Here is a 15,146-nt window from a genome sequence, read left to right as displayed (position 1 = left end):
AACCACCACAATTAAGGTGGTATTTGGTGGTGACGTGAATGAACTACTATAAAACATACTTATATGGTTCTTCTCTTTATTACCAAGACAAGACTAAACAGAAATGAGTTAAATTCTCTGAATGCGCCACAAGAAACCAAAGCAAGAAAAAAAATGGAGGCAGTTGGTGAAAGAGGAAATTCTGTTACCGGCCGATTAGTTCATCCAGAACAAGGTATCAGCAAGGATGAAATTTGTGATATAGTTATCACCATTAATGTTCATCTACAAAGTGTTTATACTCACAAATCTATTCTTGTCAACTCTTGCATCATAGGTAGAGTTCCTAGTCATTTTCGCGCAATTCATAAAGAGGACTTAGATCCGAGGTTTGTTTCTATCGGCCCTTTGCATCATCACAAGCCTCATCTTATTGCCATGGAGGATCATAAACTGAGGTTTTTATTACGTTTGTTGACGGATTCTAGTTGGAAAGCTCCTGGTGTTCATGATGATTTCCTTGATGATGAAACTGACAAGACTAAAAGCTCAGTGAATGGTGAACGAGCAGCAGCAGTAGGTCTAAAGCGATACTGTGAAAATTTTCTGTCAAGTAAAACGGGAGGTGGTGATAGTGATCATAATGGTAACAGTATGATAACGGAACTTGTCTATGAAATGAAAGTAATGGAAGTGGAAGCTAGAAGATGTTATTCAGAGAAGTTTAATGACATTAGTGCAAGTGAATTTGTCACATTCTTGACGGTTGCTTCATCGTTCAGCTCTTGCACCTTTATGAGAGGAGTGAAATGGTACAAATTCACTAAACATCTGTCATTTTTGTTTCGAATAAGTATTTGTATGTGTTTTAAATGCACTGTCTTTTTTATTAGGAAGATGTAGAAGATCCCCTCTTTAATATTCGTTGGATGGTGCCGAATCTTCACCGTGACCTGCTGTTGCTGGAAAATCAGCTCCCTTTCGCCGTACTTGATAAAATATTCGAGATAACCTCCGCCTCAGCAGATGAGTCTTATTCTCTCCAGAAACTGGCTCTCAAGTTCTTCAATTGTGTGGTTCCAAACGAGACAAAATCATTGGATAAAAAGTGCTTATTTGGTGTCCACCCCGATAATTTGCTCCATTTAGTTCGTCTGAGTTTTGTTTCATCGTTTACAGGCAAGGCAAAGCCATGTTCCCGACTACATAAGGAACAGAAAAAACAAAAAATACTACGTACTTTTAGAGAAATAATCCCTCCATATGGACATAATATCGAGGAGCTTATGGAAGCAGGAGGTAAGTTCATGTGCAGAGAGAATCATGGTCTATTAGACATCGCAATCAAAGACTGAGTCCTAGAAATCCCACCTCTGCGTGTCGATGATTTCGTAGGTCAGTTGCTCCTCAACCTCATTGCATACGAACAATGTGACCGTTTCTTGGAACCTTATTTTACACACTATGTGTTGTTCTTCTGCGGTCTTGTGCGTTCAGTGAAGGATGTTTGCATTATGCATGATGCTGGTCTCCTTCGTCATGAGTTGAGGAGTGATGAAGACGTGGTTGATCTTTTCAAGAAGCTTTCTAAGGGTATTGTTGTCAGTTACGAATGTGATTCTTATTTGTCAGAAACCTTGATCGCGTTTTACAAAACTCTTCATTTTACGAATTGGAATAAATGGAAGAAGAAATGGAGGGAAGACTACTTTAGCAACCCATGGGCCTTTTCATCGTTTCTAGCTGCCGGTACTCTTTTATTGCTTACTATGATTCAGACTTTCTTTTCCGTTTTCTCATATGTCCTTCCTCCATCGTAAAGCATTTTGTAGAGGGTGTTACCCTTTCTCCTTGTATTTGAATCAAGGGATTGGATACACATAATTGATCAGCTATGAGGAATTGTTTTGGGAATGTAGCATCGCCGGGAGAAGTGTTGCACACATTTTGTAATGTGATTTTGCTCCCCCTGGCAACTAGCACTGCCAAGGCTCTTAATGCTCTTACTTTTCTTTTTTGCGGTCTTTTTGTAACCTTCTATTAACGTGGGTTTTTGCCACGTTACGACATCAGACTCCAGGAATGAATCTAGCAGCATGTATTTGATTCAACTAGGTAGCACAAGATAAGGACATAAATGCAGAACCGCAGTCAAAAATTAGTCCGTCCAATCATACATGATGACATAAGTTAGAGAATGATCAGCCCGACGAAGAGCCATAGGAAGCAGTTTTGGTATAAGTAAAAACTGAGCAATTCGTTTACATTAGAAACATCTAAGAAGAAATTGTCTCCCAGTGTTTTTCAATAATTCACAGACTTCCTATATATGATCTCTAGTACACAGAAAACTAGATTACACTGAGATAAAAAAGAACCTGTTTCAGAGAAACACCTTTAATCAGTAGATGTGGCTTTAACTGCAGAACCTGAACCTCGATTATAGAACGAAACAACGCCGGCTTCTGAACCTGCACGGCCCAAGCTGATGACGTGAATGTTTTCAAGAATAATACAGATGGTCATGGATATCTTATCAATTTGCAGTGTCTTTTGTTTTTTCCTCGAGAGAACACGGGAAATCATCAAATACGCAGTTATTGTGCTTTTATCTTGAAGATCCACGTGAAATACTTTGTGCGCTCTTGTTTATACCGTCTCCATTCTTTAGCTGATGCAAGGAGGACGTGTAGAGCAACAGGTACAAAGAAAGGCTGCCGAAGAGAGAAACACATGTGAGAATATTTCAATTACTGACAAAACAATCAATGGCGGTCAGAAGACTGCAATTGCCATTTACCAAAAGTCACCGAGACTTTGTTTCAGACTGCCAGTACATAAACATGGACTCATGTAATGAAGAACGCCATAGTTGAGGCTAATCCAGTTTTACTAACCGTGTAAACAGCAAAGCAATGCTCAAAGGAGTAGTAACTGATTGACATGATCGATGGATGAAAGAATGCATCCTCTGCCAAAGCCCTTGCTTGTCTTGAAGAGACTGAAAAGTAATGAAAATTTTAGAATCTTAGATACTTAATGATGCCAAGTATACCACAGGGGAAAAGTTGGACCATAACACAAAGAGAATTAACCTAGAAGATAATTGAGTTAGAAAGAGAAAATACCAGCCGAAGCTTCATATATTCCATGAGAGGCATTTGTTTGAGCCAGATTTGCAGCTTCAAGTGAAAACTTCACCTGCCAAACCAGACAAATATAACCAACTTAGGAGCTGATAAGATGAGTTGTAAATACTTTATCCACTATGAAATTCTGTATTCAACTCTAAAATCTAAGAAGGCTAACCTGTTTCCCAATTTCATCCTTAATTATCATCCTTGGAAGTGACTGAACCTGAACGTTGAGCGATGCCATGATAGAGAATTAGACCAAGATATTTGAAATAAACCCATCGACACTTTGAACTAGTTACGAAATGTAACGTATTGAGATATACCAATCTGGAAAGAGATCCAAGAGTTGTGGCACAAGAATGAAGATTGAAACAAGTATGCTGCCTAGACAATGCGTCCAACTCCCTACAAAATAGAAATAATTCCTTCAGCCCTTTCCCAAATGCCTCTACGAATTACAATTTCATTTGGAAGGTCTCGTGACATTTGGCTTTATCAAATTATCAGAAGAATGATTTGGTTACAACTCTTACCAATCCGTAAAGCCTCTTTCACTGGATAAAATATTAGACATGCCTGATTCACCAGCATAAAGATTGTTGGATGTCAGACCAAAAAGTTGCCGAAGCTGCCCCAAGGAAACCTCGAGGAGTTCCTCGAGATCCTGTTTCAGAAAATGCACAAGTGAGCCCGAAATGTCATACTTTTAAAAATATCAAGCCAAATTGCAACTAATACGACAGCACATATATGAATGGCTTTTAATTTCATACGATCTGAAAGTAGGTACTGAAATGACTTAACACCATAGGGAGATCTAACCTCAGAGGTCAATGTATGCTTCTGGGGCTGAGTACTATCGGATCTCCTGAAGCATCTTGGGGGATTCCAAACAATAACACCACCCCACATCTGCAAAAAAGCCATAAAAAATTCAAAAAACAGATTCACAGATGCAACATGTTGGGAACTTGGGAGGATCAGGTAAAAAGAAGCTGAGATCACAACAACTCACAGGGGATATAAATCCATTTGTTGTGGAAACTTTGCCTGATGGAAGTTGTAACCGGAGCGGACATTCTTCAGCGGATGGTATATATCTGGTAAATAACAAAAAAATTTAATATTCTGAGTGTTTACCAATCATAATAACAGTTTGCAACATTATCTACATACTGGATGTTCATTAGTAACAAATTTGAAGGTTCAATCAAAAGCGTAACAACTAATAACTGTACCAAGAAATTGACAGGGTAAAACGTGACTGTGAAGATTAAATAAGAAAACAAAATGAGTAAAAGAGCGCCAGACAATGAGTGAAAGGATATACACCACAAATTGCAAAACCTTTGACCGTCCACCAGCCGCAATAGAAGTATCTAGGTGCCATTCATTTGAATTAACCTGTTAAGTTCACCCCATAATGCAGGTGAAAGTTTTAATAATCCAGTAGAACAATAATAACAACACTGAATTAGGACAATGACTGAACTTTTCAAACAAGCATATTTTGCAACTTGAAGATTCAAAAAAACAAAAATGAAGAACAAGAGCAGGTAATATAGATCAGAAATGCTTAAACACGAGATTTAGGTGATTAGGTCAACTACGTCAACCTTGACCCTCTAATTGTAATACTCCCTCCGACCCAAATTAATTGAGCTATTTGTAGTTTGCGCAATTATTAAGGCAAGGAGAAAAGGGGAGTTAAAGTATTTTTTACAATCATACCCTTATGGATAATAACTAGTAAAACTTAGAAATGATTTATCTCTTAAACTATACCACGGTTTTCCGTAAACTTTATACCATTGAAAAGCATTTTAAAACACCTACGTAACGAATATAAACATGGCTATCAAATTATACATATTTCTTATAGTAACAATAATCAATTAAAATGGTAGTTTTAGAAATACCCCTTCATTAGTGAGATAGCTCAATTATTTGTGGGACAAAATCTAAAACCAATTAGCTCAATTAATTTGGGACGGATGGAGTAATATATATCGAGTTCATGAAACTCCTGGATGGTGATAGCACTAGTTGAAACTGTTACAGTATGTGTATACTGTTATACATAATTTAGTTCAATATGATTGTGCTGAATGAGAATTCATAATTTTGAGGGAAAACGAAACCTTCCCTTGCAGCAACGGAAGTAGGATTGAAAGTTTAGGAGGGCTAAAAGAGTAGGATGGGCTACATCTTAAACTTCTAGAGGGGCTACAAAAAGAAAATTCCAGAAATTGCCTTGAAAAAAAAATTAATGGGTATGTTTTAGAATTTTGGGAGTGGCAGCCACCCCCAATTCTGTCACTGCTCCCTGGGAACTCTAGGATATAGTCTAGATGTAGTCACCAAGTTCTACACACCTACTATCACTTAATGTCCTACTTAACAAAATTATAAGAGTAGGTTGAGGAACTTACAAAGAAGGGAAGGTCCTTAGTTCTAAAGACATAGCTGGACAACTTTGCGTCCCAATTAGAAAATGATGACTTTGGTGTGTGGTATAGAACCTGACCATTGATGAGAAACGGAAAACGTAAGATTAGCTTCCAGCCCACATGTAAAATACAACGAAATTAGAAGTTAAATAGAAAACAAAACTTTTTACCTGACTTTCTACAGTTAAGTTCGCAATAGGTGCCAAAGCCTCCACCACAGGGGCCAACAGGTCTTCATCTATTTTTCGAAAATCCCTACATATAAAGTTTAAGAAATTAAGCAAAAATCTAACACATCTCATTAGACCGTTACAGTGAACGCATACTTTCTTATTTCATACCAGTCATAAATCCAATCTTGGGGATTAGCATTCAAAAGACTAAATGAAAGAACAACCCTTCCATCAGCACCCACAGGCATAAACTCATTTTTCGAGATCCCCTCTTCCTTCCCACCATTCATAAAAAACTTCACAAAAACATTGGCAATACTAGAAACTGCACCCATTTCTTCAACTTTCCCAACCAACCAAGCATGTCGATATTTCCCAACCACAACTCTAACCCCATCAAGATCATCATTGTCCTTGTTCATTACCACAACACTATAAACCTTTCCACCAGAACTCTGACAATTCTCATTTCTACTCAGAACTGAACGAAACATTTCATCAATTCCCTCATCATTACCGTTCAAATTAACAGATGAATCTATCGTCCCACAACACCATAAACACGAATCTCCACCATCCAAATTCTGATTACACACATTACCAGAATCGACTGTAACTGAAACAGTATAGTCTTTCCCACAACCACCACAAACTGGATTGCCCCCAGTTAATTTCTTCATTTGCTCATTAATCATAAACCCTAATTTCTGGGTATCTAGTTTTTTTTCCGCATCGAAACCTAAATAAATAATTTGAAATCTACATGGAATGTGTAATGGATTTGACTGCAGAGTGCTTGATAATGAATCGATGTCATGAAATGGTAATGGAGAACGATAAATCTCGATTGTTTTGAGTAGAAATGGAAATCCTAGGACGAATGAAGAAACAACTGTTAGGATCATAATCAAACGCTTGATACCTGGTTTAGTTTTCCGCATAGTTTTTGGATCGAATTCGCCATCGTTCTTTGGTAACGGTCCAGTAGAATTTTGGGTTTCTGAATTTTCCGCCATTGATTCCGTAGAATTTCAAAATTTTCACTTTATTCAGCTTTACTTTAATCCTTTATACCAACAGGCGGTGTTTGTTGAGTTGCCCAACAGCTCAGATATACTCCTCTCGACTGGGATCTCTCCTCCTTCCCAAATTCAACCTTTACTCCTTCAACAATATTATATAATCTTAGCCCCTCATTATCATTATGTTTTCTTTTATTTGAAACATGACTACATTAAGATACACTTTTGTTTTCTTTTTTTTTTTGCGGAGAAAAACAAACTTACCATTACTTAAAAAGACTATTACAAATATCACTTAAGGAATCTTTTCCCATTACATTGTTCAGGAACTAAGGAGAAGAATTTCATATGCTTCTTAAATTTAAAGTCCTAGCTCGACGAGCAAGTCTATCCACAGTCTTATTCTTAATACGCTTTACATAACCTACTTTAAAGTTCAAACAAGCAGAAAATGAAATTCGATAATCTTCTAGGAGATCCAGACACCTCCAATCTATATCATCCTTTCCTCTATTCACAAAGTTTACTAACCGAAGGAAATCACTTAGAAAAAGGACCTTGGAAAGACTCATCTCCTCCGCCCAAGAGGAAGCCAAAATTAGCGCCTTTGTCTCTGCAGCAAAAGCACTTGAAGTCAATACAAAGTGCGTTCTGCACCTTTTTATTCTTCCTGCATTGCCACAAAGCATGATTCCAATACCCATGTCAAAATTTTTGAAAGACCCATCAATGAACATGATATAATCGAAATCCTGGATTGTAAACTTATTTACAGAAGTAGCATCCATCTTAAACGAAGAGGGAGCTATTATATAGGTATTTAAAGATCTCTTAATATCCATTATAGTTCTGTCAAGAGATACCTGCTCATTTCTAAAAACAACATCACACCTTAACTTCCAGATTGACCAGAGCACTATTGCACCAATGCTTGGCCAATTCACAACACAGGGAGAGTTACCCAAATTATTCTCAAACCAAATATAAATATATCATCTATCCATTCAAAAGCAGAATTAACTAAATGTTGAAAGGAAAGAGCAAAAAAAATGTGAGAAGCAATAGGACATTGAATAAAAAGATGCATAACAGTTTCCACTTCTTTTCTACACAACGGACATCAGTCATCAATGGCTGGATTATATAACTTGAGAACTGAATTTACAGGCAGCATGTGAGCAAAAATATTCCACACAAAGAATTTTATTTTAGGTAAACAATCTAAGTACCAAATTTTTTTCCAGAAAGATGCATCATCAGTTGAGTAAGATTCATTCATATAAGCTTTATAAGCTGACTTAACCATAAAATTACCATTCAAAGTATGAGCCCACATAATATCATCTTTTTTAGTGACCTTTATCTTTAAAGTTCTAATCTTTTTAACATCTTCATGCGAAAACAGAGAAGAAAGAAGACCAAGGTTCCATCCATTAACTTGCCTATCAATAAGTTCACTAACATAAATATAATTCCCAAAGTTAGAATCTGTAGAAGTATGAGGAGAAGAGCTACCAGGCAACCAATTATGCTCCCAAATCCTAGTTATGCTACCATCATTTATCTTGTACACCAAGTTAGCTCTAAGAAAAACCAAACTATTTACTATAGCTTTCCAGATCCAAGAAGAAGTATTAGCCGCCTTATCTATTTCTAATATATTCTGATTAGGAAAATACTTGTTTTTAAGGAAGGTAGCAACCAACTGATCAGGCTTTTTACAAATTCTCCACCCTAGCTTAGCTATAAGAACTCTGTTTGTAGCATAAGTATTTCTGATACCAAGACCACCATTCAGTTTTGATTTCCCAATGTCCCCCCAAGAACGAAAGTAAGCCCTTCTTCTTGAATTCTTTTTAGACCACCAGAAAGTTCGCTGAATAGAGTCAATTTTAGAAGTAATTTTTTTAGGAAATGAGAAACAAGACATATGGTAAACAACTAAACTAGAGAGAACATGCTTAGTAACCACAGTTCTACCAGTCCCATTAAGATTTGATCTTTTAGTATTACTGAGCCTATCATAGAACTTTTGAATTAGAAAATGGAAAGATTTAGTTTTATCTCTTTTAACAAACAAAGGAGTACCAAGGTATTTTTCAGAGCTACTCAGGAATTTGATTCCTAAAGTTTTTGAGAGCATCTTAATATGCTTATGATGCATTTTACTACTGGTAAAAAAACCTGATTTTTCTAGATTAATAGCTTGGCCAGAAGCTTTTGCAAATTTGTTAATAATTCTCATTAGATTTCTAGCATATGTAAGCGAAGCTTTTGAAAAAAGCATGCAATCATCTGCAAAAAATAAATGAGAGATTGGAGGACTATCCTTTCTCAATTTGAAACCTTGAATAACATTCTCTTTCTCACCTTTCAACAAAAGCTGGGAAAGAGCTTCCATACAAATGATGAAAATATAGGGAGATAAACAGTCTCCCTGCCTAATGCCTCTAGTGGGAAAAACACATCTCCTGGTGAGCCATTCACCAAGATAGAATATGAGACGGTACTTATGCACTGGAAAATAATTTGACACCAGTCAATTGAAAAACCAAGTTTCTTAAAAACAGACATTATGAAAGACCATTCAAGTCGATCAAAAGCTTTCGACAAATCCAACATAATGGCCATAAAGCCATCTTTGTTATTTTTTCTTTTCCTAGTTTTAAAAGAAATGAGGATTTCATGACTTATGATGATATTATCATGAATTTGACGATTGGCTATAAAAGCAGACTGATATGGCGAAATTAAGGAATCTAGAAGGGGTTTAAACGATTAGTAAGAATTTTTGAAATAATCTTGTATACTGTATTAGTTAGACTAATCGGCCGAAAATCATTTGGAGTGGAGGGGTTACTAAATTTAGGAATCAAAGCAATGAAGGAGTGATTAAGTTGCTTAAGAAGAAACTTATTACGAAAAAACCCTTGAACATGATTAATTACCTCAGCAGAAAACAGATCCAAATTATCCCTAAAGACCCCCCCCCCCCGGGAAACCATCTGGCCCCGGGGATTTCCAAGGCGCCATATTATTAACAGTGGAATGAATTTCTTCAACACTAGGAATCTCAACAAGCTTTGCATTGAGATCAGCTGTAATAATTGGCTTAATATCTTGAAGAACATCATCAATGTCAGCAGAACACGGCGAAGAAGAAGTATAAATACTTTTAAAATGCATTGAAAGCAAAGAGACGACTTGTTCTCTATTCTCCAACCAATTTCCTTGACTATCTCTTAAGGTGTGGATGGTGTTATACATGTTTATGAGTTTAACTGAATTATGGAAAAAATTTGTATTCTTGTCATATTGAATGTAGTAGTCTATCCTTGATTTTTCTTTATAGAAAGAGTTTTCTATTTCATACCAAAAGTCTAACTGTTTTGAGTAATTCAAAATGAAACTACCTATATCGGGTGTATAAACCAAAGTCTGAAGCCTTTCAATTTCAGTATTCAACCTATTGATTGTTGTTTTGATATGCCCAAAAGTGTTTAGGTTCCATTTACTAAGATCATGCTTGAGATTTTTAAGTTTACCAACCACTATATAACTTGGAGATCCTCTACTATTCTTTTCCCAAGAATTTGCAATCACATTTTTAAAATCAGGACTTGATTGCCAGCATTTAAAGTATTTAAAAGGAATAGAGAGACTCTTAACATTGTGGAAACATTGCAGAACTATAGAACAATGATCAGAATAAATTCTACCTATATTAGTGATCCTAGATTGAGGAAGAATCGAAACCCATTTATCATTCATGAACCCTCTATCAAGTTTTTCAAAAATCAATTCATCTGGCTTCTTAAACCTTCTATTACACTAAGTATAAGGATTTCCAAAAGAAAAAACTTTATTCATTCTTAACTGAGAAAGGCAGTTTCTAACAAAATCTGGAGCCAAGGAGTTTTCAGGAATTCCACCTAGTTTTTCCGACGCATTCAAAATAAAATTGAAAATCACCTAGTAAAACCACGACCTACTATCCAAATCATTCATCTGCTGCAAATAATTCCATTGATTCCTAATGCCAAGAGAAGTAAGCGAACCATAGATGAAATGAATGAGACAATTCTTGATAACAGGAGTGATGTCGCATAATATGTGGATCATGTTGCAAGCACTACCTAAAATCTATATATTTGAGTTCTTGAAATAACCTAGAGCCATTCCTCTCGATTTTCCTACCGCGGGGATGATATACCAAGAATCATAAGGAAAAAAATGAATGTACTTGTTAACCATATCAGAGTCTACCATGGTTTCAATAAGGCATATAGTAGTAGGTCTGAATTTTTTAAACAAGTTCAAAAAGTGTAACCATTTTTTATCAGAGAAGCAACCATTCATGTTCCAACAAATAAACTTCATTTTTTGATGTAATCCTAATTCTAAAAAACAGTAGCATCAGATATTAACTTAAGTAAAAAACAAGACAAAATTGAATAAAAAGCGAAATCAGAAATAGCTTATAAAACAGAAAAGGAGAGCAAAGTATGAACTTACTAGGTCATGAGCAGTATAGGTATCAGCATCCATAGAGTCCGAGTCTAGCACCATGAGATCAATTTCATTTTCAAAATCTTCGTCGGTGACAACAGGTACAGGAGGTAGCATAGAAATCGGAGTCGGTTTAAGAATTACATTATCTTTGTATTCATCATTAAGACCCATATCACTCAAAAGGACACTTTCAGAATTGAGGGACATAAAAGCTTCCGAAAAGTACTTAATATCCGACGAGGAACCAAAAACAAAACCCGAAGAGACAACAGTCTGAGAAAAGGAGGAACATGAAGTATCCCGTAAAAAATTTCCACATGACGAGCCCATACTAGAGGATTCACCCATATTTCCAACATTAAAAGATACATCTGAAGGAGGGGTAAAAGGTGGTAAAGAAGAGATAGGAGGCCAATGAGGCGTAGGCATGAAAACAAAAGAAGAAGAACCAGAAGCAGTAGAGTGTGAGGTTGATTCAAAAACAGTTCTAGGTCTTTTGCCTTTCCTATCAGAAAGTGTACCACCAAGTGCATGAGTTAAGTTATCAAAAGGAAACCAAAAATTTGAGTACATGAAAGGAGCAGGGCGAGGTGATGAGCCTCCAACATTTGAGCTTTCTCTAATGGTCAAAGGAGAGTTTTCTCTAATTGACAAAGTAGGGAGAGATGGAAACACAGAGGACAAGGTATGAGAAGAGAGAGTCGAATTCCCGTTACTTAGAGCCCCTGAAGGTTGTAGACAAACTGAGAAAGCACAAGGCTTGGATTGCCCTTGGTCATTACTAGCATCAGTACTAGCAATTGCAGATCTTCCCACCCTGGCACTTCTCTCACCAGCAAAGTTCACTCCTCGATTAGGAACAACAACATGAGTAGCTCTCGGAGTAGGAGCTGGAAGTGCTCTGACATAAATTCTCGACTGAATTTCCTTACACTTTTCATCATCATGGAGAAGAACAAAGCATCTCTTGCAAGCACGGAAAGGCAGTTTTGGATAAAAAGCAGACATATAGTAAATCTTACTGTTAGTGTTAAAAACTACCTTTCTAGTTAAAGGAGAATTAAGAGGAACCATGAGTCTGGCTTCATAACTATTCCCAGCTGGAGTTTCACCCGCAACAAATGTACCAACCTGATCAAAAACCTCTCGAACTTTACCTTTGTTCACAAGATCAGTAGGTATATCAATTTGCACCAGTATTAATGTAGTGTCCCAAACCAGATCAAACACCGATTCCAGCTTGCTCAATGGCTGCACTGCAAACAACTGACCAAACAACAAAGAAGGCCTAGAAGCAAAAGCAATATCTCTATCTTGAGACTTCTTAAACATGACCACAAACAAGTTTTGAATACCCATCCCTTTGATATAAGGTTTTGCAAGTTTGAAGTCTGAAGAGTTTAATGGTCCAGATTCTGTTAAGATGATATTTTACAGAGGTTTTATAGTAACTACGTGAGTTATCACAAAGTAAAGAAGCAAAAATATGAGGAAATTCTTCAACATCTTCATCTAGATCTAGCACTCTAACCTGATCAGCAGAGTAAGCCATAGTTTAAAAGCAGCTAGAGACACTCAGAAAGTTACAGAAAAACTAAGGTTTGCAGTGAGTAGAACTTGAAGAAAACATTGCATTTATTGAGCAGCAAGAAATTAGACAATACATTAACTCAGTTCTTGGAAGTGACATATGATAAAAACTGCTTATCTGACAATAAACTTCACGCTTGAGTGAATTAACCATTGATAGCATGCAACTGACAGCACAATTATGCTTATTCTCAAAACACAGAAGATCAAAGAGCAGCTGAACAGGGAACTAAAACCTGCCAAGTGTATCAATACTTCTGATGCAGCCACCCTTAACAGAGAGAATTAGAGAACTAATTAAGATTTTTTATCTATCTTAATATAAAATTAACTGGATAGTGGGTAGATAAGAATATTAACACAACTTTTCATGAAGAGTGAACATACTTTTAATTCCAACAAGAAACTCCTATGGGTTAATACCGAATTAAAGCCTATGAGGCTATCTAACAGACTCATTATAAACATCATTAAGAAAAGACTTCACCGTGATAAAGCATATTTAATATCTTTAATACCGAGCCAAATACGAAGGATAATAACTAAGAAGTAGAGTCTTTACTTGAAAAGAATGAAGACCCCTTTGTATCATCAAATCCCTACACAGAGTAGGATCTCACAAAAATCCTTAATACACTTACAGTTACACCACTGTCTTCTTAACAAAAAAGTGAAAGAGGACTGACAATAGATTTCATAAAGACAAATTCGTAGCATCTAATCAAGAACCAGACTATCATAATAATAACCAGACTAACCCATCTTGTCATTTAACCCGGTTGATTATTGAATCTCATGATGAAATACATCGAACTCTATGGCTTTACCTCCATTAGCTCATGACCTAAATTATAAAACACTAATAAAGAAAGAGAAAACTGATAGAAAGCAAAATCAGAGATAGGGTTAGAAGCTTAGCAAAATCAAAAAACTAAACTATCATGATCGAAAACATAACATTAATCATCAAAGGCATAAACTGAAAATTAGGTCAAAAAAATCAACAGAAAAAAACCAACCGATTGAATTAAAATTTGTACATAAATGATAGGAGTAAGGTATAAGATTACTAACAAACCATTAATTTGGTAAAGAATCGAGCAGAAAATTCCTGAATTGAACAGAGATTGATGAAGATGGAGGCTAAGTTGACTTTGTCAACGTCGCAAGAAAATCTCTTTGACTTTCCAATCCCTTTCTAGACCATCCCTATTTTTTAATATTAAAGCTAAATAGTTTAAGATACACTTTTTTTACAGGGACGTTTTTTTTTTTTTTTTTAAAGAGTATTACATTACGGAAATGCTAGTTGGAAGTCTAACAAGTTAAGCTCTAACAACATACTACTACGTTAATTGAACAGGTTGCTGTGCTAGCCTACCGGCGAGCCTCATGGGTAACCTAGCCAAGGGAACCGAAGCGGACAGGGGCTTAGATTGTGTCACAAGGGGGCAAACCAACTCTATCTTACATGTTAATTTATGCAATATTACGCCATTGGGGGCTCGAACTTGGGACCTCCTGGAACGCATGAAACTTCTGGGAACGGGGATGACCATCTGAGCTAGGTGGCCCGTTTTTCTTTTTTTTTTTTTAGAAAGGGCTCTACGGCCTATTGTTGTGCACCATGTCAAAAAAATGAGTTTGGCATGCCATGTGGCATGGCAAATGAGTTTCCCCACTATGGTATATATGCCAAACTTGATTAAAAACATATATTTAATTGTGTTGGGTGGACCCTAATGAATAAAAAATATATTTGTGTTTGTGTGGTGGGGTGTTTATAAAAGTTTTAGTATTATAATATATTCAGTGGGACCTTTTAAATATAAAAATATATTAGAATAATGAAAAAGTAGGAGAGAAGGAGAATTATGTTGTAGTAAAATAATAGAAGAGGCAGAGAAGAGATGGATTTCTATTGATTAGCCTATTACATAGGTAAAGTATCCTTTATATACATGTAAAGAGAAACCCTTAGGATTCTAGTTCGGCCGCACACCCATGGGTCGTAGGCCCTACAACACTCCCCCTTGTGTGGTCCAATAAAACTCCATTTGTATTGCTTCACGTATAGTGCTTCGAATGTAGGTCTTCAAATGTCGTCCTCTTCTTGCTAACTTGTGCCGAAATCAATCGCCTCATTAAAACTTTGACAAGGAAAAATCCAGTGGGATAAAACCTTGGTAAAACTCTTCACATGTAATATGATTTTCAATATGTAGTCACACGCAATATGATTTTCAAAAATCGACGAGTCTAAGTTAATTTCCTCGTTAAAAC

General features: G+C 36.3%; 3 protein-coding genes across 7 annotated transcripts; 2 read left to right on the top strand and 1 right to left on the bottom strand.

Annotated features, from left to right (window-relative positions):
• The first annotated feature begins 104 nt into the window (after positions 1-104).
• LOC113302240 lies at positions 105-2,086 on the top strand. Of its 5 annotated transcripts, XM_026551130.1 has the most exons (4): positions 105-214; positions 317-368; positions 468-791; positions 873-2,086. In XM_026551130.1, exons 1-4 carry the CDS (start codon positions 154-156, stop codon positions 880-882), a joined length of 447 nt encoding a protein of 148 aa, XP_026406915.1. In that variant the 5' UTR covers positions 105-153; the 3' UTR covers positions 883-2,086. The 5 variants fall into 5 exon arrangements, 4 of the variants coding, with proteins under 4 accessions (XP_026406915.1, XP_026406914.1, XP_026406913.1 ...); XR_003336711.1 differs by having other exon boundaries at positions 105-791; positions 873-1,374; positions 1,477-2,086; XM_026551129.1 differs by having other exon boundaries at positions 317-791.
• Positions 909-1,799, top strand: LOC113305830. The gene is made up of 2 exons (XM_026554826.1): positions 909-1,278; positions 1,477-1,799. The coding sequence occupies exons 1-2, from the start codon at positions 909-911 to the stop codon at positions 1,797-1,799; spliced, it is 693 nt and encodes a 230-aa protein (XP_026410611.1).
• A 113-nt stretch (positions 2,087-2,199) lies between the features above and the next one.
• LOC113302239 (GPI transamidase component PIG-S-like) lies at positions 2,200-7,066 on the bottom strand. Its single transcript, XM_026551126.1, has 12 exons — positions 5,908-7,066; positions 5,737-5,821; positions 5,549-5,638; positions 4,447-4,520; positions 4,132-4,216; positions 3,939-4,028; positions 3,650-3,780; positions 3,440-3,521; positions 3,289-3,336; positions 3,108-3,180; positions 2,877-2,980; positions 2,200-2,693 (listed from the first exon to the last, which is right to left on the bottom strand). The coding sequence occupies exons 1-12, from the start codon at positions 6,753-6,755 to the stop codon at positions 2,577-2,579; spliced, it is 1,827 nt and encodes a 608-aa protein (XP_026406911.1). The 5' UTR covers positions 6,756-7,066; the 3' UTR covers positions 2,200-2,576.
• Between the last annotated feature and the right edge of the window lie 8,080 nt (positions 7,067-15,146).

The sequence above is a fragment of the Papaver somniferum genome, chromosome 8 (genome assembly GCF_003573695.1).
Source record: "Papaver somniferum cultivar HN1 chromosome 8, ASM357369v1, whole genome shotgun sequence".
In the NCBI taxonomy this organism is placed as follows: Eukaryota; Viridiplantae; Streptophyta; class Magnoliopsida; order Ranunculales; family Papaveraceae; genus Papaver; species Papaver somniferum.
Note: the sequence above shows the minus strand (reverse complement) of the source record. Positions and strands in the feature narration are given on the sequence as shown.

Excerpts from the sequence above, each read along its gene's own strand:
- LOC113302240 (XM_026551127.1), top strand. The coding sequence starts at position 154 with ATGGAGGCAGTTGGTGAAAGAGGAAATTCTGTTACCGGCCGATTAGTT.
- LOC113305830 (XM_026554826.1), top strand. The coding sequence starts at position 909 with ATGGTGCCGAATCTTCACCGTGACCTGCTGTTGCTGGAAAATCAGCTC. Across the intron at positions 1,279-1,476 it reads GGAGCTTATGGAAGCAGGAG|TGAAGGATGTTTGCATTATG; the intron begins GTAAGTTCATGT and ends TTGTGCGTTCAG.
- LOC113302239 (XM_026551126.1), bottom strand. The coding sequence starts at position 6,755 with ATGGCGGAAAATTCAGAAACCCAAAATTCTACTGGACCGTTACCAAAG. Across the intron at positions 4,521-5,548 it reads CTAAGGACCTTCCCTTCTTT|GTTAATTCAAATGAATGGCA; the intron begins GTAAGTTCCTCA and ends TGAACTTAACAG. Across the intron at positions 3,337-3,439 it reads TTGGATCTCTTTCCAGATTG|GTTCAGTCACTTCCAAGGAT; the intron begins GTATATCTCAAT and ends CTCAACGTTCAG.